This window comes from Ambystoma mexicanum, chromosome 7p (assembly GCF_040938575.1).
Source record: "Ambystoma mexicanum isolate Mex_15411 chromosome 7p, UKY_AmexF1_1, whole genome shotgun sequence".
Lineage (NCBI taxonomy): Eukaryota > Metazoa > Chordata > Amphibia > Caudata > Ambystomatidae > Ambystoma > Ambystoma mexicanum.
This window is the reverse complement of record NC_090939.1, coordinates 473,226,131-473,249,778: the sequence shown is the minus strand read 5'-3', so window position 1 is coordinate 473,249,778 and position 23,648 is coordinate 473,226,131. Positions and strand designations below refer to the sequence as shown.

Below are 23,648 nucleotides of genomic sequence, written 5' to 3'. Positions count from 1 at the left end.
GCTTATATTTTACATAAACATGTCAAACATGATTTGTGTGAGCAGCAACATACATGTGTGATAAGTGTGTGGGTGACCCGTAAGTAGGTGGTTGTGAAACATACATCCATTGATATATACATCATTTTACATATATGACATAGATTTATACATTTATTTTTGTTTTTGAATGATTACCAATAGTTATCATGGGCGAAGAAAGGAGAGAAGAGAGGGTAGAGAAGGGTAAGCAGGGATGAGTTAGATTAATGCGAACACTGCTGTGTGTTTTAGTCTAATCACACTTCTTTTGTATTTAGTCATGGCTTACCTATGTTGTAGGTAAGTGGGCCCGGATGTGAATGGGCATTGGGTCCTGTATAATTTGTGGCTGAAAGGTCCTGTACTTAGGGTTGTGGATTATTATGTAGGCCTGCAAGGCTGGGGGACTAAAAGCTAGCTGTGAGAGTACAGAGGGACATTGCCTGGGCACGTGCACCGAGGTCTTGGTTGGGCCATATGCAGGCCTCTTTGTGCTCAGTGCATGATCTGAGGGAGTGGTGTTGTGTTGAGCCAATATGACTTTAGTGATTGAGAGGATAGCGTTGGAGTGGCAAGGTGGTATCCTTGGTTGCCAGTGGGGGACTAGTGTCCCTATGAGACAGATGCTAATTGGTTGTCTGTGAGTGCCAGCGTTGTTGTGTTTTCTAACATGTTGCTGTGAGGCTTCCTGGTGGTGGGGATGATGGGGGATGATTAGGGCGGAGAGACGTGAGCCAAGTGATTTTGAGGTTGTGTTAACGTGGTCCTTTGGCCAGTGGCTGCCCGTCTAGCAGGCTTCCTGCTTCATTAGGCGGAGGAGGGATGGCTTGTGCGTACTGGCCATGCATATTCTGCTATATGCAATCACAGTTGTGACATAGTGTTGCGGTGGTTCCAGCTGGCTGCCTTGTTTGCACCTTGCTGGAGAACCAGTACGGGAGGGCTGTGTCTAGTGCTTGCCTATGGCACTATCCGTGTCTTCCCAGGATGGTGAACGTGGCATGGTTTGTGCCATAAGAGTGAGTGCTGGACCGTCTGTATTGTCTGCTGGTAGGCATGGACGTGGTGGTGAGGGATGGCTGGTATGTGCTATTATCGTGGGGGTGAGGATTGGCGGAAACATGCTAGGTGGCAGTGAGACCACGTTGGGTTCCTTACCTCTGGGATCCATGTCCGTCCGTATACAATGCCCTAGTTAGGGCAGGAAGAAGAAAGCATGGTGTGTCTGTCCCTATATGCCAATGAGCGTGTCATGAGTCTGTTGACTGTGCATGTGAGTTAGTCTCTCATCCGTATTCAGAGTCTGGTCCGTGCGCAAGCACTAACGGTAGGTCAGGCATGTATCGGGACAAATTTGAGCGTCGCATGTGTTGAGCCTGATGGACACCAATGCACCCTAACGTTAGTCATACATGGTTCTCACTGTATTCTGCATGGGTTCTAGTGGTGGAGGAGTCTGGGGCTGTGTGGACCAACCCTAGTGCTGAGTAGAGCGGCTGATGGTGTGAACATGGGTTAAGGATAAGATTGCTGATGCCATGTATGAGTGGTTGTCCTGTCAGTGCTTGGTATTTCCTAGCTGGTTGTTAGTCAATTGTGCTTACTGGCATATACGTATATGTATGTTGTCATGGAGCCCTGGTGTGGCTCCTGGATATGTTGGATTGGGACGGCCAGGTGAGGCGGGGTGTACAGAGCGTGGATGTTGCATGAAGGTGGGGTGGTCTTGCATCGTCCTATTAAGCAAGGAATTGTTTGGGAAGGGGGGTTTGGCTGGTTCGGAGGCTCGGGGGGGCAGTTGTTAGTCACTTTATCAATTAGTCAATTGCGTTTCCTATAAAAATACATTGTAGTCATGATCTGTATTTAACCCATACTTTACGCATTTGAATTTGCATATCTCCTTGGCTTCTTGTTGTCTCAGCTTGAGTTCTCTGTTGCCGCCCCTGGTACTGCATTTTTCAGTCCTATGAAGAGGATCTTTCTTTTGTCCTCCAGATGGTGGTTAATTTGCCAGTTGTGTGCCAGAGGCAGCTTGGGATCTTGTGAATGTATACTGTTCAGGTGTTCTCTTATTCTGGTGCACAGTTCCCTAATAGTACTTCCAATTTATACTTTCTCACACACACAAATGATGGCATAGATTACATATTTTGTTTTGCAGTTAATGTGCTCATTGATTACAAAATCTTTGCAGTCTTTGAAGTGAGCACTTTGTGTTTTTAGAGCATATATACACATGGAGCATGTTGCACATTCAGAGAATACTGTGGCTGTGCTTGTGCTGAGCCAGTCCGTACCTTGGATCTTTTTCTGTTCGGTGAAAGAGGGACTTAGGATATTTTGCAGGTTTGGTGCTCTGCTGAATGAGAGACTTGGGTATGGCGTTAGGATCGGTCTGATGTCTTTGTCCATCAACAGTAAGGACCAGTGTCTTGTCAAAACTTTCTGTACTTCGTTACTGTCAACATTGTATCTGGTTACAAATCTAATATTTGAGTCTTTGGTTGGTTTCTTTTCTTTCGGTATTAGTAGTGACTGTCTTGGCATTGTTAGGGTGTTATCTTTCGCAAGTTGTAAGTTGTTTTGGGTGTATCCTCTTGCACTGATTGATCCAGGGGTGTGCATTCTTCTTAGAATGCTTTGTGTTGTAGTTTCATTTTGCTCTGATGTATTCACCTTGTGGTGTGTTGGTGATCACTGACCTTCTGTGGCAGATGCTGGCATGTAATACAGAGTTTACGTCTGTTGGTTTCTGATATGTTTTCGTCATCAGTTTGTTGTTGGTGACCGCTATTGTTAGGTCTAGGAATTCAACCTGTGTTGCACTCGTGTGACTTGTTAGTTCAATTCCAAATTCAATGTTGTTGAGGTATTGTACATATTTATCAAGGTGGCCCTATGTTCCTTTCCAAATTAGTATTATGTCATCTAGGTACCGGTACCACTCCACAATCTTTTGTGTAAAGTCTGGTTTACTCATAGCATGTTTTTGTTCATAGGCATGCATAAAGCAGTTTGCTAGTGCTGGAGCATAGCTGGCGCCCATTGCTAAGCCTTTGGTTTGTCTATAGAAATCTCCATTGAACAAGAATACGTTGTTGAATATGGAGAATTTTAGAAATTCTTTGGTCATTTCCAATTGGGCAAGTCCGGGTTCAATCGCGGTATAGAGCGCTTTGACGTCTAAGGTAGCTAGTAGAAATGGCTCCCATACTACTTCTGACAATATCTTTAAGGTGTGCATTGAGTCTCTTAGATATGATGGTATAGTAGTCAATAAGGGTTGGATTATGTTGTTAACATACGGTGCTAGGGGTTCAGATAGTCCCTCAATCCCACTCATTATGGGGCTGCCTTCTGGTACGTGTTCAAAACACTTGTGGAACTTCAGTAGGAAGTACAGTGTTGGCATGATGGGGTGGGTGACCGTAAGGTATTTGTATTCGTGATCTGAGATCAGACCGGGCTTCTGGTATTTGTTGAGCAGTACTGAATGTTCCTTGAGTATATCTGGGTTCGGGTTGTTACTTAACTTGATATAGTTACCCAGGAGGTTTAGGCGGTTGTCCGCCATTAGAATGTAGTCTTTTTTATTCATGACCAGAATGTCCCCCCCCCCCTGTCAGCTTCTTTTATCATGAGGGTGTCGTCATTACATAGTTGTTGTAGTACTTTTGATTCTTTCTTGCTGAGGCTGAGGTTAATGCGTAGGTCTTAATTTGTTGTTCCTCTATCCTCTCGTTTGTGCAGGTCCATAGTGACTGCTTGCTGGAATGTATCTATGTAGTTCTCTGTGAATAGTTGAGCCGTAAATTTAGATTTAATCTTAAATTCTGGAATGTTCATTGATACCTGTTCTATTACCAGGTTAGCCATAACATCCTTCTTGCAAGTGGTATCTTCTTGGTCCAATGTGGTCAATAGGTGTATATCATTGATGTCTCCAAGGGTTGTGTTGCTTGGTTGTTTCTTTTGCTGCCATTCTTGGTATTCAGTTGGTTTTCTTGCAAAGAATTCATTGAGCAGAAGTCTTCTTGTAATTTTAAAAAGGTAAATTTGTATATCTACAAAACTGTTGTAGCTGCTCGGTGAGAAGGAGAGTCCATTGTTGAGTACATGTGTCTCTAATGGTGTTAGTTATTTGGTGGATACGTTCATGACTAAGCCTGGGTGCTCCTCTGCCCCACTTGTTTTTGTGAACGAGATCTTGTTCTCCTTTTGTCAATTTATTTTTCTAATTTGTTTCCGCTGTTTACCTGCTCTCCTACCTCTTCTTCGTTTGTTGGGGTTCCAATATTCGTTAGCGGATCTGCAAAATGTATGCGTTTTGTTGCTCTGGTTTTTGATCGGTTTGCTTTCTTGTGTCATTGAATCTGTTCTAAAAAATAGAGTATGTTGGTGGTTTGGCCAAAGCTTGTACTGGGGGTAGCTGTTTCCTCAGGATCGCTTTCAATTCAATTTCTGAGCGTATTGTTGATTAGCTTAAGATTCAATCTAAATTTACACCCAAGGATGGTGTCCAGAGAGTAGGGGGGAAACAAAGAGCAGGAGTCCCATTGAGAAGGATCTCTGTCTTACTGGCATTAATGCAGATATCATTGGCAGAGCACCATGCTTGAATAGCATTCAGGCAGTCAGGTATGAGAGAGGAGGGGGAGGAGGTAGAGGAAGGCAGCTTAAAGGAGAGCTGTATGTATTCTGCATAACACTGGAAATGAGGGGAGAAGGTGGAGATCAAGTGAGCCAAAGGGGTCAGGTAGATGTTGAAAAGCCATGGCGATATGATACAGCCCTGAGGGATGCCACAGATATAGATTGAGGGAGAAGAGAGAAAAGGACCCATTTGCACTTGGTAGGGTCTGTTTGAAAGGAAGGAGGTCAGCCACACCAATGCCTGTTCTGTGATGCCTACGGTATCATGGAGACGATTTATGAGGATGGAGTGGTTGACATAACAAAGGCAGAAAGAAAGATCGTGGAGGATCAGAACAGAGGGGGTGTTTGAGTTCAGGTTTGAGAGCAGGTCTTTGCGGGTGTTCAGGAGAGCAGTTTTCATACCTCTGGATGGCCTGAAGCCAGACCGGTGGTCATGGAGGCAGCTAGCCATTTTGGTGTGGAGGGTCAGTTGTGGGAGGACCAGCTTCTCCATGAGTTTGCCCAAAAAAGAGGTTATAGAGATAGGGAAATAGTTAGCTGGGCAAGAAGGGTCAGAAGATGGCTTTTTTAGGAGCCGGTGCACAAGAGAGTGCTTAAGGGGTTGTGGGAAGGGGCCAGTGGCAAAGGAATGTTTGCAGAGGTTAGCCAAGGTTTGGGCAAGAGAGGTGATGTTGTCCTTGATGGTCCTGGAAGAGCAGGAGAGCACCTGTTTAGAAGAGACATTTGTGCCTTGAAACACTTGTGTATAGGTACGTTATAAATGCCATATCATATCATAGAGCAGACAATTCTGGAGATCTCGTCTGGTGCAATGGGAGAGAGGGAGGAGATTATTGGGGGCAAAGGGAGATGAAGATGAAGGGGGCAAGAGAAGGGGGCAGGGGAGCAGATAACAGTGAGGATAATATGTCCAGAGTTTTGGAGAAGTGGGTGGCCAGTGCAGTGCAGAGGGCCCAGGCGGGAGGAGGAGAGGAGGAGGCTACAGTAGAATTAGCGAGTTTCGTGCAGTTTTTAAAAAGTTCAGCCCTGTTATTGGTGGCTCCCAAGATGCAGACTTGGACATGAGTCCTCTTCTTGGAGCAGAAGGTGAAACGTATTGTCTTTGGAGTAGGCGGCAGGCCATTTTGTCAGAGGATGAGCTAGATGCCTGCCACTTCCGCTCTGCAGCTTTGCACTTTTATTTCAAAGCTTCCAAGTCAGAGCCATACAAGAGTCGCAACGGGAGGCAGGCTTCATGTGGATCCTCATGACAGGGGCAAGGATGTCCAGGGTGTTAGAGATAGAGAAATGGAGGTCAGCTAGAGTCAGAAGGAGAGTCAAATGAAGGCGGCGGAGGAGGGATGAAGGAAGAGACAAATGCAGCAATTGACACACGCTTCATCACTCGAATGACGGAGAAGGAGACTGGCAGTGCAGGCAGAGGCATTATCAGGGGGCAGGGGGCAGGGGAGGTCAAGGTGGGAAGAGAGGAGAGAGTGGTCAGACCAGGAGAGAGGGGTAGTTAAAGGATTGGGGAGTGGGAAGTCTGTTGAGATGAGGGCATCCAAAGTGTGTCCGGCAGAGTGGGTTGGGCCAGAGGGGAGGATAGCAAAATAGTACAGTAGCTGTATCTGGAGAGTCGAGATGGATGTTGAAGTCCCCAAGGAAGGTACGTTTTGGGGAGGAGGCAAGAGGAGAGGTCCATCCATTCCAAGAGGATGAGGGAGATGGGTTTAGGAGGCATATAGATGGTAGCAAGAGTAAGAGAGAAGGACAGCGAGACAGAAAGCCTGCAGAAAAGGCTTTCAAAGTATGAGTAGGTTTGGGTGGGGATGATGGAGGAAGGTAGCCATTAAGGGGAGATCAGTGCCACTCCACCACCAGGCCAGGAGGGCCTGAGATTGGACAGGATCTTGTAGCCTTTAGGGAAAAGAGTGTCAAAAGCAGTGACAGAGCTGGCCTGGAACCACGTCTCAGTGAGAGCAATGACATCAAGGTCAAGGTCTTCAAGGAGGAGACAGATGTCTGATGAGTGTTTGATAGCAGATCGACAATTGAGGATAGCTGAGTGAAGCTGGTTGCCTCCTTTAAGTGTTTTTCTAGGGGGGGCACAGGGTAGGGTGCCACCACTGTAGAGGATGGAGGGCAGATGAGGGATGACAGGAGAAGGGGGGGGGGAGAGTTGAAAAGAGATGGAAGACACCTGTCAAGAAGGAGTAGGTTGGGCTAAGAGCCCACGGCCACTATAGTGCCATTGTGATGGACATTAATGGTGCACTTGGAAGGTGCGAAGAGAGCCAAGAGCACTTCCCATCTGGTGCCACAGGTAATGGGTGAGGACAAAAAAGGGGAGAGGACAGAAACCATATGGGGAGTCCATAAGTCAGAAGAAGGAATAGCAAAGAGAATGTCAGTTATATTGCGTCTGAACGAAGCATTGATGTAGGATTCTGCAATGGGCAGACCAGGGTTGGAGCTCAGCAGTGCCTATTTAAACTTCTTCCTTCCAGACTTCAAGACAGAGGAGGATAGGTGATGGAGAAATGGGGGAGACCGAGAGCACCATGGGGGCAAAAACAAAGAAGACAAAGAAGACAGGGTGGAAACAGTGGATAGCAGGGGAGAAGGTTAAAAGCACTGTGCACAATAGAATATCACCAGACGGCCAAGCAGACAAAATCAATGAGCCAACTAGCAAGCTGCCTTATCATCCTTAAAGTATATTATCTACAATGTGTTCTCCAATTTTCTAGCTAATAAATTTGAAGACAGCCATGTTTCTACTAAACCATTTGTTGGGGGCCATGGTGGGGGATTTGATTCTCCAGGTTGTTATAGGTGCTCGATGGGGGGCTCAAGAATATGTTAAGAGGAGGTAATGGGGTGCCTGTATGACCGTAGAAATGGAAATATATTAACACATTCTTGCCTGATGTTAATTGGTTGGCAGGTGAAAGTGGTATCACCTAAACAGTACTGAAGCGAAGAACATAAAACCCTCTTATTAAAACAATCATAAATGAAATATTTTTTGTTGAGAAAGTGAGTTACACAACTTTTATGGGATATAAAGTTGCTCCACATCCCATACCCAGGTGCCAAATTTAAAAAGAGGTGCCGCCTCAAAGTGATAAACATCAAGAAATGTGCCCACTGGGAATTATTCATTCCTAGTTTATAAAGTAATGTAAGGCTGAGCTTCCTGTACCTCCACAGGAGGTTATGAGGTCGCAACCCTATATTGTTCCGTATTTTTTGCAAAAATCAAAAAATAATGAGGGAACAATCCTATAATAACAACAAATGATTCGCATATCTATATGTATTTATTTACATCAGTACGTGCAGATGTACAAGATTTAATCAAAAGAAAGAAATTATTAATTAGAATAATAGCACCAAATCTCAATGAATACAGACCAGCCCACAATTCAGAAAGAACGTTCACTTAAAAGACTGGGGTGCCAGCTGATACAGACAAACATCATGAAGAGCAAAATAATGATACTTCCAAGTGAGGCAAAAATGACATACCGAAATTAACAAAAAGCCATCTACTCCACTTTTTGCAGAGGTAGACTGACAGACTGCTGCTGTATATCTACTGCTTAATAACAAAGGCCAACCATATAAACTAAAACAGAGCCTCGGGAAAATAGGGTCAAAGTGATACCACAGCCAATAAATGCTCAAGTACATCATATTATATACTGACAGAGCCCACGTGTCCCGAAGAAAGCCACAAATGGTTATCCGCCTGCCATAGACACTCATAGGATCAAGACAACAACAATAATCAGAAACCAGGGATTTCTGATCGACAAAAAGATTACTCTTATCCCTCAAGTAACAAAAGTGACCTGCCATTACTGCAACTGAGAATTCTAAAAAGGATGATATACAGGTGTACTTTGCCCCGACAGGTCACACTGATAAATACATCTCTGCAAAACTAGACAACAAGAACTCACTGTATCTAAGTTTTCCAAGACAAGATATTAATACATTGCATCATCTATAAAATCAAGGGGCTAGATTTCTTCTAAAATTGGCCATGTGGATCCATAGGACTCCAGCACTCAGGAAAATCGATTGCCTCTGAAAGTTTAAGAAGCCCCATCTGGCACACCAAGCCTTCTTTGACAGAGGCCCGTTGTTCATCAATGAAAAATGTCAACGGTATGGGCCAATCTGCTCTCTCCACTCAGATAATAGGAATTTGATCATCGTCCTCAACAATAACCACGAGAAACAAGGGGGCAAGTAGGCTAAGCAACCCTGGAATAATAGCCCTTACTCATTACTGTGCATTGAAGATCATCTCTGTTTTAGTAAAACTCTAAAAACGACCATATGTTACCCAATGATCTATGTCGCCAAAGATAATTTATTGCTTGACAACCAGCAGTATAGGTCACTCTGTGTCCCCCACCTCTATTTAGGCTATTCTACAATTGAGAATCCTCGGTTTAATGCCAACGCCACCGTGCTCCCAGCTGGCATAGGTTTGCCTCCGACAAATAGCTGTAACATAACATAACATAACACTATTTGCCAGAAACATCTGCATAAGCCCTAGGTACAACATCATACATGCAGCTGCAGCTCTAATGCACCAGGTACAACTATCATACCCCAAGCTACATCCAAATACAGGCATCCTATATCATTTAAAGCCATAATATACAAGGAAGAGACATAACACATTAAAGAAGAGACATCACATACCAGCATCTTTCCTCACATGGCTATATGCTACCATCTTACACCAGGTGCAGCTTCAGTTCTAACAGCTATGACCATGACATGCTAAAAGCAGACCCTAATGTGCCCAGGTTCAACCTCATACGCGTGGGTGTAGCTGTGTATCCTCTGAGAAGCCACATGTACCCAGTTACACCTCACATACCTAGGCACATACATATGTTAGGTACATCCTTAAATGCTCAGTTGATGCTTGGGGTATCTTCAAACACCGAAATAAAGCCACAATATGGCAAGGTGCAGTCGTTTCATGCTATGTGCAACCATAACAAACCCAGGGGCAGCCATTGAATGGTAGGTAATGCCTCGTATACTTTGGTACAGTCACTGCATACTAGACACTTGTCCAGGTACAACAATATTATATCAGACACCTCATTATATGCACAGATACAATCACCATAAACTGGTTGCAGGAACACACATCGAGGTGCTGCTCTCAAATGGCAGATGCAGCATACTATGCCCAGGTACTGCAATCTCATGGTAGGTGCTCTTAAATGCAAGCTATAATCATAGAGCCTGATTCACAGAGCATTTTCCTATGGGATTGCACCATTATAAAACCCTTCTGTTAATCAGGCCCATAATATCAAAGCTATAGCCATCGTTTATCAGCTATAGACACAAACGTTCTTGCATCATATGCCAGGTCAACTCATTTGCCCAGGTGCAGTCATCATATGGCCCTGTGCACACTGATATGCTAGGTCTAGGTGTGAATGCCCAGTAATGGCAGGTAACAGCTCATATTCCTGGGTGCAACAATTCTACTTTGAAGGACAAGCTTACATGCTATGCGCACATTTCAATCGTAATATGCTGAGCACAGTCGTGTGTAGTTATGTACAGTGTCACAGTGCAATGTACAGTCAGAAAAGTACATGTGCAATAATATGACAATATGTACCCTCATTTGAAAAACATATCCATCACCATGCCCAGGAACCTCCTCATTGGCCCTGGTACAGACTCGTGGGTCAAGCAACAAGCTTGCATTCTTAGGTGTAGACTCATATCACCAGGTACTGCAATTGTATGCCAGATGGAGTGCCATATGTCCAGGTACAATCCAAGAACAGCTTCATATACACAGGTGGGGCCTTCCATGCCCACTGCCTCACCAGGGTAAAGGTGGCAATGAAAGTGCAGACAATGCAGCAACCTGCACGCAGAAAGCTCTAACACCACTCATATGGGCCTGTGCCTCTAAGGCACCTCCAGGTGTGCTTTGGGTGGGAGGCAGGAGGATGGGATGAGAAAGTGGTCCCTCACATTGGGTAACCCACTGCATGCCGCAGCAGTCTCCACACCTCCCACTCAGGGCAGAAACAACTGGGCGGAAATGGATGCATGGAAAGGAGAGACCCTCTAGGACAAAGCCCAGGTCTCTCTAGTGACTCCTGACGCACTGGAACTGAGAGCCAGAAGGGCTGTGATGTTGGAGTAAGAGCTTCAGAAAGATGCTAAATATTTCGTTCCCCCACTCCCCTGGCTTCAGAACAGGACACAAGGCTATGGTCCAGGGGAAGAAACAGTAGAGGCATTCCTGGTGAGGGAAACACAAACCATACCAAGGTGCAGGGAGACTAGTGCAGGGGATGATGAGGTCTTTGGAAAGTATTGTGTTACATAGATACATACAGAGAAACATGATGACAGTGGCTAATTTTGCACAAGTCCTGGACTTTGTTTGCGAGTTTCCCCGAAGCATTGCACCTCAAGCCATTGCAAGAATCAAAGCTATAGCCGGAGTGTTGAGGCCCTCAAACCCCCAAGAGCAGACTAGTGAGGTAGCCTCTCTGTTCTGTGCTTAGTTGACGATTTGATCAAGCTCGCCACCTGCTCTGTGTTGGTGTCTGCTGGGTAGTATATGAAATAGGAAGGAAGGAAACAACAGGAATAAGAAACTAACTACACAGCATGCATGCTTAACATTATCATCATTTACAGTAACAATGCTCCATTTCATAATTGCATTTTAAATGATGTGATAATGATGTGTTATTTAAATATAGCGCTTTTGCCAAAGCGCTTTACACAGCACATATCCAACTGAAGTTGATAGTCCTCAACCTTGGAAGGATGAAAGGCTGAGTTGGTCTTGACGGGATTTGAAGCTGCAAGTCACACAGAGATGGATTTGCAACATATTTGGGATGCCTGCTGTTCCTCCTCCTTTTTAGCCCGTCTCTGCCATTGCAAAAGGAGTCCACCCATATGCAAATCAGTCAGGTACTGCAACCAATGAGAACAACCCTCGAACCGCCAGGCCATTTCCCCTCTGCACATGCCTACAAACAGAGCATTATCTCCCTAGTTCATGGTCCGTGCCACTTATAATGAATACATGCAGTGGACATTGGAGGTGTTGTATTGTTTAAACGTGCACTGTATGTATTCATTATTACCATCTTCAGGTCTCCGCCTACAATGGGTATTTGGGCAGCAAAGAGTGAAAAGGGTCTCTGCACAGCACCCTCCCTAATGTCTCCCCTGGTTGGCGTCTTTGGCTGGGAAAATGGGCCTCCATCCAAGCTGCTGTAAAAAACACCATCAAACTTGCACCTGTAAGAATAATGTACCACCATTAGTACCTAAAACCTAATGCTTTTTAGGTCATATTTGTGTGAGTTTGTACAATAAATTGCACATTTTGCAAGCCATTTTTCCAAAATGTTTGCAGGGGGAAACCGCTCACTGCTTCAAAATTTGCCTGGATAAATGTACGTCTGACCACCTTTCAAAGTCGCCAGCTGCCACTGCATAGATGTTGTTACATCGGCCTTGTGCCCCGCTATGCGGAGACGCAAGGTGTCTGAATAAAGGCCCCGCTCCCGCTCTGCGGAGGCAGTTCCGGGGCACGCTAGCAACCTGAAGGTGTCCGTGTCTTCTTTGCTCCTCGCGGAGCCATGCAGCAAGGCCTAACCCCCCTCCCCCGGGCCAATCCTCCCTGCTTCCCGCCGACGCCTCGGCCGGAACCAGGGATCCAACAATGGAGACGAGGAAGCGAACACGACGGCACACGTAACACCGCAGCCCAGTCATTGAAGCCCCTGGGGCGACATTTTTGGAAACACGGTGGGGGCACACAAATCGCCACCCAAAAAAAAAATAAACAATTCTTTTTTCACTCTCTCTCTCAAGACCACAATTCCTCCCATATATTAACAAATCCCAGCCACACTGCAAAACACTTCCAGGCGGCCTCCACGCCTTGCAGTGGGAATTTGGATGGGGAGAAGGAGCACCATCTACCCCAACACGGCAACACACGGAAAGGAAAACAAGGACACTCCCAAGAGCACCACAAGGTGAGAGTACGGCTGCCACACGTGCACATTGACTTTAAACATGGCGTCAGGCACATCCACCCCCAGGCACAGAACGCCATCCAGAATGGCTGCGAACCTGTCACTGTCAATGCCGCAGGCCCGCTCACAAGGTGGTTCGACCGCTGCACTCTATCCTTTGACCCATATACTGACCCGTCTTCAGTTGGCCCATGATGGCAGTTGTGGTTGCAGAAGTTCGAAATGGCAATGGAATGCAAGGACATTACCACATCGAGAAAAATGAGGTCGCACCTATTACTGAATGTGGGGGATGAGGTATTACGCATCTTCAATTCATTGCCAATCACGGATGGTATTGACGTCTACCAGCAAACGAAGGACGCCCTGACGGCCCAATTCATGCCCCAGCTCCATCCAGATTATGAGACATTTATTTTTTGCACAATCATCCAAATGGAAGAGGAAACGCTGGATGCCTACCACACCAGATTACGGAAGCTCGCAATATCATGTGAATTCACGGACATAAAGAAGGAGATCCAACGCCAACTCATAAACGGGATTCAATCAGAAAAGCTGAGGAACTGACACGAATCCTTGAACTGGGCCGCCAGATCTCACACCAGGGCGGCACACATGGGCACGACCCTACAGAAACTACAGCCGGCCCTCACACCAGCAACTGTGGCCCAGATCAGGAATCAGCAATTCTCGAAGGACGAGGCCAGTGGATACTACACGCACTTCAAATGGCAACCCCGGGACCCACGGAATGTGGGTGGTGCGGAGGGCCTCGCCACGGACGACGCAACTGCCTGGCTCAACGTACAACATGCGGCGCGTGTGGCAGAAAAGACCACTACGCCAAAGTATGCAGGTCATCAGGAGCACCACAGCAACCACCGCAAGCATCCCAAGACAAGGGCGCAGGCAAGAAAAAGAAACAGGCCAGCACCCGACGCGTCGAGACCACAAACTCCTCCACAGAGGAGGAGGGGGATGATGCAGCACACATCCAACAGGAAGGTGCAAATGAACATTGGAAGAAAGTCTACCTATTGTCGGCCCTCAACTACAGAAACACCACACTGAAAAGGAAGCTGAGAAGACGCAAATGCCAGGTAACGATCCAGGGCCAGAAAATATTAATGACCATAGACACAGGCGCATCCGTGAACGTAATGCCACTGACTACTTTCAGAAAACTACAGCCCCGACCGACCCTGAAAGCAACGGAAACATTACTGTTCGCATACGGGTGCAAAACCCCACTGCCCATAGTAGGCAGGTTCCGAACAAACATCAGCCAAGGGGAAAAATCACTGCAGTCAAAAATCTACGTGGTGAATGCAGGCATCGAGTGCCTCCTGAGTGGTGATGCTGCAGAGGACCTGGGGCTGATAAGCTTCATTTGCGAATTGACTGACACACAAGAGATTGACAACGTACTAGATACCCGAACCCTCTTAGGGGAATCAGATGTCTAAAAGGGAAGTTAATCAAGTTACACATCGATGAATCAGTCCAAGCGAGAGCAGTGCGACACAGAAGGACACCGTTTCACATACGCAACCAAGTGGAACAGGAATTGAGGGCGTTGGAAAAAGTGGGCATCATCGAGAACGTAACTGGGCCCACTCCATGGGTCTCTCCCATGGTTGTCACCAAGAAGCCGAAACAACCAGGGAAGGTCAGGATATGCATAGACATGCGCCTCCCCAATGCAGCGATAAAAAGGGAGCGCCACATCACACCGACCCTCGAAGAAATCGTGGCAGACCTCACTGGATCCAAAATATTCTCAAAGGTCAAGCTGAAGGCCGAATATCACCAGCTAAAACTACACCGGGACTCCCGGTACATTACGACATTTTCAACCCACATCGGCCTACGCAGGTACAAGCGCCTGAGCTTCGGGATCTCCTCGGCAGATGAGGTTTGCCAACAAACAATACAGGAGGTGATCCGTGATACCCAGGGAGTCTTAAACGTCAGCGATGACATTCTAATTCATGCAGGCAACAAAGAAGAACATATGCCAAGGCTCCATATGCTACTCAGCAGGTTGGAGTGTGGGGGTCTTACGATACACAAAAAAAATGTGCGAGTTCCTGAAGGAAGAAATCTCGTTCTTTGGGTACACGTTCAATAGCACCGGAATCTCGGTGGACCCCCAAAAGGTGGCGGACATCCAAGCTGCCACACCCCCCACAACACTGACGGAGGTGTGCAGTTTTCTAGGTATGGCCACCTACTGTGGAAGGTTTATCCCAAACTTGACCACACTTTCGGAACCTCTTCGTGAACTCACAAAAGCCAGCACAAAGTGGGAGTGGGGGCCCACATGCCAAGAGGCATTCAAGCGCATCAAGGCTTCACTATTGGCAGACACCACCATGGCCTACTACGACCCTACATTACCGACCGAACTGTACGTGGACGCCAGCCCTGTGGGTCTAGGGGCCATTCTCATACAGGTGTGCAAAAACGGGAGAATCGATGCCGATTGCCTATGCATCCAGAGCTTTGACACCGACGGAGCAACGTTACTCCCACATCGAAAAAGAGGCGATAGCTGTACTATGGGGCTGCTGCCACTTCCATTTGTATCTGTACGGCAGGAAATTCAAAACATACACAGACCACAAACCACTGCTCCCAATAGTCACAGGCACCTCATCTCACCCCCCTGCCAGGATTGCCAAGTGGCTACTTACTACATCTCCAACAATATGATTTCAAACTGTCAGTCATATCAGCCAGGCAGTGGCAACCCGGTGGACTTCCTGTTGAGACACCCGAGAGAGGCAACACCAAGGGAAATGCATGTGGCCGAAGAGACGGAAGAGCACATCTGCCAGGTAATTCACACCATGAAGCCACGAGCAATCGGACTGGAAGACATAGTAGAGGCCACGCAAAGTGACCCATGCTGCGACTTGTTGAAGGGCACGATTATCTCCGGGGAATGGAAGTCATTCCTTCGGAACACCCACAATAGGACAACAGAAGCCAAAGAGTTCCTCACAGGAATCTTCGCAGTCCGGCAGGACCTCTCCATCACGGAAGAAGGGCTCATCCTACGAGGAACCCGAACCATCATCCCTCCAAGCCTACAGGACAAAATAGTGGGGTTAGCACATGAAGGACACCAGGGCATCGTAAGGACAAAAGCCCAGATAAGACACTGCGTGTGGTTCCCCCAAATCGACGGAAAAGTTGAGCGGCTTGTCAACACCTGCCTCCCATTCCAAAATACCTCATGGAACTGAATATCCGCTACCACCATATAATGCCGAGATGGCCGCAGGCAAATGGGGACGTGGAACGCGTCATGCGAACAATAAACAAGGTATTACGCCTGTCGCGTGTCAATGCTAGCCCATGGCAGGTGGACCTATACCGGTTCCTACGGAATTACAGTCACACTCTACAGCACAACAAGAATACCGCCGGCAGACCTAAGGTATGGCACAATCATTAACTCTTCCATACCACACCATCCGAGTAGGAGCACAGACACCTTCGACCATGAGCGCACCGAACGAAGAAGAACAGGGGTGAACGCTCACATGAGCAACACGAGGAATGCCAGACAGTCCGACCGCCGAGTCGGTGATCAAGTGGTCATGGTGAGGAATCCATCCAGATCAAAATTGAACACCCAATATGACGCTGCCCCATGGACAGTAAGCAGACGACAAGGCACCATGATAACCGCCAAGAGGGGGCAAAGAGAAGTGACGAGAAATGCGTCATGGTTCAAGGCAGTGCCAAAGAATCTGTGGACAGATGGCGAATGTCCCCCGGAGGAAGGAGCGGATCTGCCGAGGGATGAGGGACATGAAAATCCAGACAATGGAGAAATTGCAGACGACGGAACAGAAGAACTACCAAGTGAATCAGAACTGGGTGAGCAGAACAGTGAAGGTGAGCTACCCAAGGGGAGACAGGGCTTTTAACCCAGGGGTGGGAGATATGGTCTAAGAACTGCGACTCGATCTCCGGCCAGACTCAGAGACTATGTATGGTAGAGAACCCCATTGGAAAGACTAAAGAAAAAAGGGGAAAGCCCCGTTGGCTGAGAAATGTTTAATTGTTATTGTTCAGTTTAAAATAAAGGAGGAATGTTACATCCGCCTTGCGTCCCGCTACGCGGTGATGCAAGGCGTCTGAATAAAGGCCCCGCTCCGCAGAGGCAGTTCCGGGGCACGCTAGCAACCCGCAGGTGTCTGTGTCTTCTTTGCTCCTCGCGGAGCCGCGCAGCAAGGCCTACCCGCCCGAGGCCAATCCTCCCTGCTTCCCGCCGACACCTCGGCCGGAACCAGGGATCCAACAGATGTGTCAGATGCAGAGGGAGGGCAGGACACATAGGCTGTTTGGTTACAAGGTAGGCAGCACAGATATGAAACGAAGAAGAACAGGGGTGAACGCTCACATGAGCAACACGAGGAATGCCAGACAGTCCGACCGCCGAGTCGGTGATCAAGTGGTCATGGTGAGGAATCCATCCAGATCAAAATTGAACACCCAATATGACGCTGCCCCATGGACAGTAAGCAGACGACAAGGCACCATGATAACCGCCAAGAGGGGGCAAAGAGAAGTGACGAGAAATGCGTCATGGTTCAAGGCAGTGCCAAAGAATCTGTGGACAGATGGCGAATGTCCCCCGGAGGAAGGAGCGGATCTGCCGAGGGATGAGGGACATGAAAATCCAGACAATGGAGAAATTGCAGACGACGGAACAGAAGAACTACCAAGTGAATCAGAACTGGGTGAGCAGAACAGTGAAGGTGAGCTACCCAAGGGGAGACAGGGCTTTTAACCCAGGGGTGGGAGATATGGTCTAAGAACTGCGACTCGATCTCCGGCCAGACTCAGAGACTATGTATGGTAGAGAACCCCATTGGAAAGACTAAAGAAAAAAGGGGAAAGCCCCGTTGGCTGAGAAATGTTTAATTGTTATTGTTCAGTTTAAAATAAAGGAGGAATGTTACATCCGCCTTGCGTCCCGCTACGCGGTGATGCAAGGCGTCTGAATAAAGGCCCCGCTCCGCAGAGGCAGTTCCGGGGCACGCTAGCAACCCGCAGGTGTCTGTGTCTTCTTTGCTCCTCGCGGAGCCGCGCAGCAAGGCCTACCCGCCCGAGGCCAATCCTCCCTGCTTCCCGCCGACACCTCGGCCGGAACCAGGGATCCAACAGATGTGTCAGATGCAGAGGGAGGGCAGGACACATAGGCTGTTTGGTTACAAGGTAGGCAGCACAGATATGAAATGCAAGGTTGGAGACAGCCTTTGGCACGCACTCTGGCTTAGAGCGTGAAATGCAACAAACGGGGGAATCCTGGGTCCATGGCAGGAAAGCACACAGGTAGTGCAAGAAGAGGAATTTGCATCCTCTGTTCTGCCCAAGGATCCAAACTATTAGGAGGAGACTATTGAGGGGCATGGTATGAACATGGAGCAGGGATACCCCCGACTCCATTTAGCCAGCAGGAGCTCTCTCTACACACCCGCCTCTCCTGTCCAATATAGCAGAGATATTGATGCCTATGAGGTTGGATGTGTGAGGCGATAGGTGGGTTTTGGAACAAATAGGAGGGCACTTGGAAGAAAAACGGAAGGGAAGGTAACAGGTCCTCCAAAGGGCACTCTTATAACTAAGGACATGTGCCACTACTGTGACATTTAGCTTATCAACATGAGCCCTGTATTATACTTCTACCCATTAGAACACACTTGGATGAAATGTGCCTCAACGGGACTGAAGAGGTGCGGGTGAAACGAACAAGAAAGCGAGAACGTGGACAGCAGGGCAGATAGAAAACATACAGAGAGATAATAAAAGTAGCAGATACTTGTAAAAAAAAAAAAGAAGAACGAAGAGTCCTAGAGTCTAACTGCTATTTGTATTGTGACAAGCACGGCTCACGATCTGCACACACCACTAGCCATCGGCTAGTGATAATTGACTCTTGGAAAGTCAGAAATGGTGTGCTATGTGTAGAATTGAGGTGGCAAGTGATTTTATTTTATTAGCAAGTAGTATGCAACCTTACATTTGTACCCCTTCCTGGAAAACATGTACACAAGTTCACAGGGAAAACAGCCAAGGTACTGGCAGCAGTGGCGCAGTTAAAAGCAATATAACATTGCCCATAAAGATCAGGGACGTCCTTTACGGGTCACCAGGGGTTGCAAATGCGACCGATGAAGTCTCCCTTGCTACACCTTTGGTCTCCCTTGTTACCCCTAAAAACAGTTTTAAAAACCTTTTTTAAAAAGTTTTATTGTGGATCCTGGGCTGTGGATTGCAGTACATGGCTCTTTGTTTCTGGAATGGCTGGTTTTCTGGTTGCTATAGCCGGTGAGATAGCTCAGTGGTTTGAGCGTTCGCTGCTCCAATGCATGGCCATCTTAAGCACTTTTGGGGCCCTGGGCACGGACATCTTTGGGGCCCCCCTCCACCAAACCAAAGGAATTAAGGGATGAAGAATAATGGTCGCGCCCGCCACCCATCGTGCTCCCAACCAATTGGTTGATATGCTGTCTCGCAGCATAATAAGCACGTTTACTCACTTTAAGTCCACTTGGCCTCTTCATTCTTGCTCTAATCAGAATGATAAACAAGTAGCATTTGAAGACCAACATTAGCAGTCTACAAAGGGGTTTCTGTTCTAGTACATACAGGATACTTTTTATCAATAACATCCAGGAAGGTAGATGTAGTATTAATTCAGGACCATATGTAAAAGTGTAACCTATAATAGACAGAGAACTCACATTAGCTGCCTCACAGAATGCAAAAGTACTCATGCATGATAGGGACCACCAATTGGAAGGAAGGAGAACGCTACACATACCGCAGCATGGATAGTGGAGGCAGATTAGAAGCTACCAGGAAGGTGTCTTTATCCAGACAGACTGAGATTAGAAGTGGGATATGGTTTTCAAATATTGTTGCCATTAGCTATCAAAGGAACAAATGCCTGTGGTGTGCGATATAAACATGCTCACTATTAACACAGTGAAACCATGAATAAGGCTTTTATGAAGATCATACCATGAGAAGGAAATACACTCTGAAAGGCTGACAATTTGGAAAGGTTTAGGGACTGGCAAATGAAATTATATGATTGGTTTGGGCTTAATACCTAGAGGTTTCTAAGCGCAGTCCCGGAGCTCGAACCTGTGTTGCTCCGTGCCGTCTTGCTTCCAAGGCGAGCATGTTGCCCCTGAGCTATCCTCCCGAGACACAATATTGAAAGGTTAGGCAATACAAGATTAAAGGAGATGCCCAGGATCACACATTGGTTAAGCGGTGAAGGGTTGAAGCTTGGATTTGTGTCAACTCTGCAATTTCTGCACTTGAACACTTTCTTTTCCAGTTTTTACCATGAACTAAAACAATCTCATTTTATTTTTTTTAAAAAACTGACTTGGAAAGTACACACATCACATTACCAAACATAACCATTTTTAAACAAAATATTATAGAAGGATGTTGTGCAAAATGGGAATGATTCCAGCTTCATTCTCTCCATCATGAATGGAAGTATATAAGAACCAGCATACCAATTGATGTGATTTTAACAAATTTAATCTGGGTTTGTCTTTTGTATTTTAAAGCTTTAAATACTTCCAAAACAATGGCTTGTGACATTTTCATTCATAAACACGCATAAAAACCTTTGACTTTTATCAAAAAGCAAACTGTTTTTTGTGTAGAACAAGCAGACCTTGAAATATGCTTGCCTGAGGCTTGCAAGATACGGTCCGCTCTCTTTTGTCTACCAACCCTTCCACCCAAATGGCCTACACAAGAAGAAAGATCAAGGAATTGACTAAACAATACCAGCAGCATGCAAGAAGGCAAACCTCACAGAAGACAGCACAGTAATGCAAGATATATAGATGATTTGACCAGGTATTCTGGCAAATCCAGGGTACAAACATGAACGCTGTTGTTCCATAGTCTTGAATTAGGATACCTATTCACCTCTTGAACTAATAGTTTATGCCATCGTTGGAAGCAATTGCCTCGGTTTTACAAAACCCCATCTTAACAGACCAATTTCTAGACCTTCACCATATGGATGATATGTTCGCTTTTATAGCAACCCCTATCTGGTAAAGGTATATTGCTGATAATAGCAGATGTTGTTCTGCAAAACCAAGTACATATGCAGGCAGGTTATACACTTCAGACTTAGGAAAGGCTTAGCCAGCGTTGCTGGAATGTGATATTCTAATTTTGCATATGAACACATGTCTCTGCAATGGGTGCTTCACACACTGAGCTAACTTCTGAACCATTGTGGCACTCAATTTATCAATATGCAGGTCACCATTGCCTATTGCACATGATCAACATTATTCCCACAGGAAGGAAAGAATGCTACAGAGTTGTGCCATAAGGAACACACAAACTATGTATACCACAGTTAACACAGAAAGCAATACATGATGAATTGATCAAGGCAGAATGCACTTGCCAAAACAGAAAGGCAATAGGTTTAGAGCCTCAGCAGCACCCCATAACATATCATGAGGGGTGCTATTTAAGACTGGTGAACAATGGAATCTTACTTCTTCTGATCAGCTAGCCTTGTGGGGCCACCTCCAATGTTGGGGCCCTGGGCAAGTGCCCCTTTTGCCCTCCATAAGAACGTCTCTGCTCCTATGTGTGTGTGATCTGCAGGTTGCAGGTTCGACTCCCGGCAAGGTCAACTCAGCCTTTCATTCTGCTGAGGTTGATAAATGAGTACCACCACAGGTTGGGTGATATTGTATGTATGTTTGTTCTATATGAAGCGCTTAAGCGTAAGTGCTATATAATAACACATCATTATCGTTTGGCCTTAGATGTCTGCTAGCATTCACAGTAATTTGGTAATATGGGCCTCTACGCACTGATATTAACTATACACATGGTGATCCATTCTTGTATGAAATGTATATCACTACACAATGAAATCGTAACCATATTGTTCGTAGTGTACTTAGAAACAATGCTATGTGATGCCTCTTCCTGTTTTATCAAGGGGTTGAAGGTCGTGTTCCATCGCTTCCTGTAATGTCACATTGGGGTGGAGGTCAGATGACATCACTTCATGTGATATCATCAGAGGTCAGGGTGCGTTTGATGTCACTTCCACTACCCTAGGCATTTTGGTGAAATGACGTCCCTGATAAAGAGAGGATTTTCTGAGCCAAAGAAAACTCTGCTGGCATTTTTTGACTTGACAAATGATTCACCCGAGCCGACCATAAACCCCTCACTTGTTGAGAAAGCAAATCTCACGTGCCCTGATCATCTGATCTCTTTAGGGCTGTACTTCGCCTGAAAGGATTCTCCCACCTGGCACCTCCTGCTCTCTCGCCCTCTCTTTCTCCATATGTCTCCGATTAACACTCGCCCTCTCCTCTTTCTCTTGCATTCGCCGTCTATTTTAGATTCACTCTCGCAATTCCTGACCTGCTGAACCTCCATAGCATTCCCACCCCGCCACTCTATAAACAGGAGCCCTCTCGAGTGGAAACATAAATCGTGATGAACATTATGTTTTGGTCTTCATCCAGTTGGATCTGAATTATTGAAATGTAACTTTGTTACCGATGATGTACGGTAAAATATCACAAACGGCATGACACAACATGCTTGAAGAGACATAGCATAACCTAGCAACTTATAATACTGTAATGCTAATAGTATTATGAGTAACGCGTGAGAGTATTACAGGTGCGATTACCAGTGATTATATATTATATTTTGAACATCAAAATTATGCTATGGGGCAGTCGCCATAATACATATCGCCCAAGATGACATGGTCCAAACGAAATCTTTGAAGGGAGCTTTTACTCATTAATTCAATTCTTACATCACATTGGTGTTTTGAGGTTTCAGTTAAAAATGCACTTTGTAAGATGGTACGGCCAAGCCCCGTTAGCATCAAGTTCGTGCAAAAGGAGCAGTGCACGAACGACCACGGCCCAGCAAACTGCGGCTCTGACCTTATTTCATCCTTAAAAAACTTCTTGCAAATGGAGGTCCCGATGCAGGCATTGCACTTGTCGAGGCCCAGGAAAGTCTTGCCAAAGTTGTAACTGCCTTTCAGAGGGGGTCCTGGTGAGGGGTCGCCCGAGGATGGCCTGTAGACCAGCGCCCAGATCAGGAGCAGAATCACCGAACACTTCGCATCGGCGGGAACACACCACATCCTTGACCGCAACCAGAGGTTCCTCCTCGGGCTTTGTGCGGCCTGACACGGTCCCGAGCCGTGTCGAACAACACAGATCCGCAGCAGTGGCGAGTCCGCGTCTGTGGCAGGCCGGCTGTCGGGGCCTGATTGCGCTACTTTTTTTGGTGGGCAGTGGTGCGGTGGGCGAGGCAGGAGGTGAGGAAATCTGTGGAGGATGCAGATAAGATGCATTTCTATGGTTACCTTTCCTCTGCCCGTGGTGGACGCTTCACGCCCGCTTGTCCCACCCTGCACGGAACTTAGAAGCACTCTCGCGCAGGGCTCATCTGGAGGCAGGCAGATAAAGGAAGGATATCCTGCGGGGCCTCACAAGAGCGCACAGCGCGCGGCCCCAGGCTGTCCCCGCCTGCGGGCGCAGCTGTGGCACCTCAATAGCTAAGCACGCCTAGTGCTCTGCCAGGTTTTCCTGTCAGTTTTCTCGTCAGGCATTTACAAACGTTATATTACAAATGAAATCGCCGACTTCAGTTGGAGAAACACGTGGCGTCATCTCAGTGTCATCCTATTTTCCACAATTTACGTATGTTAGCGTTTGTCATGAGATGTTACTGCCAGAGCTGCTCTGTTGTGCGTCGAAGTGTTTTTCTGGCTCACCTCTCAGCTATAAAAAAAAAAAAAAACATGTCAGTGACGCCTGTGCTTTCACTGATGCCCGGTTCCAC

At 46.7% G+C, this 23,648-nt stretch overlaps 1 protein-coding gene across 2 annotated transcripts in view; it reads right to left on the bottom strand.

Moving 5' to 3' along the window:
- Positions 1 to 23,195, bottom strand: part of DIPK2B (divergent protein kinase domain 2B) — a 479,873-nt gene extending 456,678 nt beyond the window's left edge. Inside the window, exon 1 of one of the 2 annotated variants that reach the window (XM_069636493.1) lies at positions 22,739 to 23,195. In XM_069636493.1, coding sequence (XP_069492594.1) covers positions 22,739 to 23,157 — 419 coding nt within the window. In that variant the 5' untranslated portion in view covers positions 23,158 to 23,195. The remainder of the gene's footprint in view (positions 1 to 22,738) is intronic. The other variant, XM_069636492.1, reaches the window with a different exon arrangement.
- Positions 23,196 to 23,648: the final 453 nt, after the last annotated feature.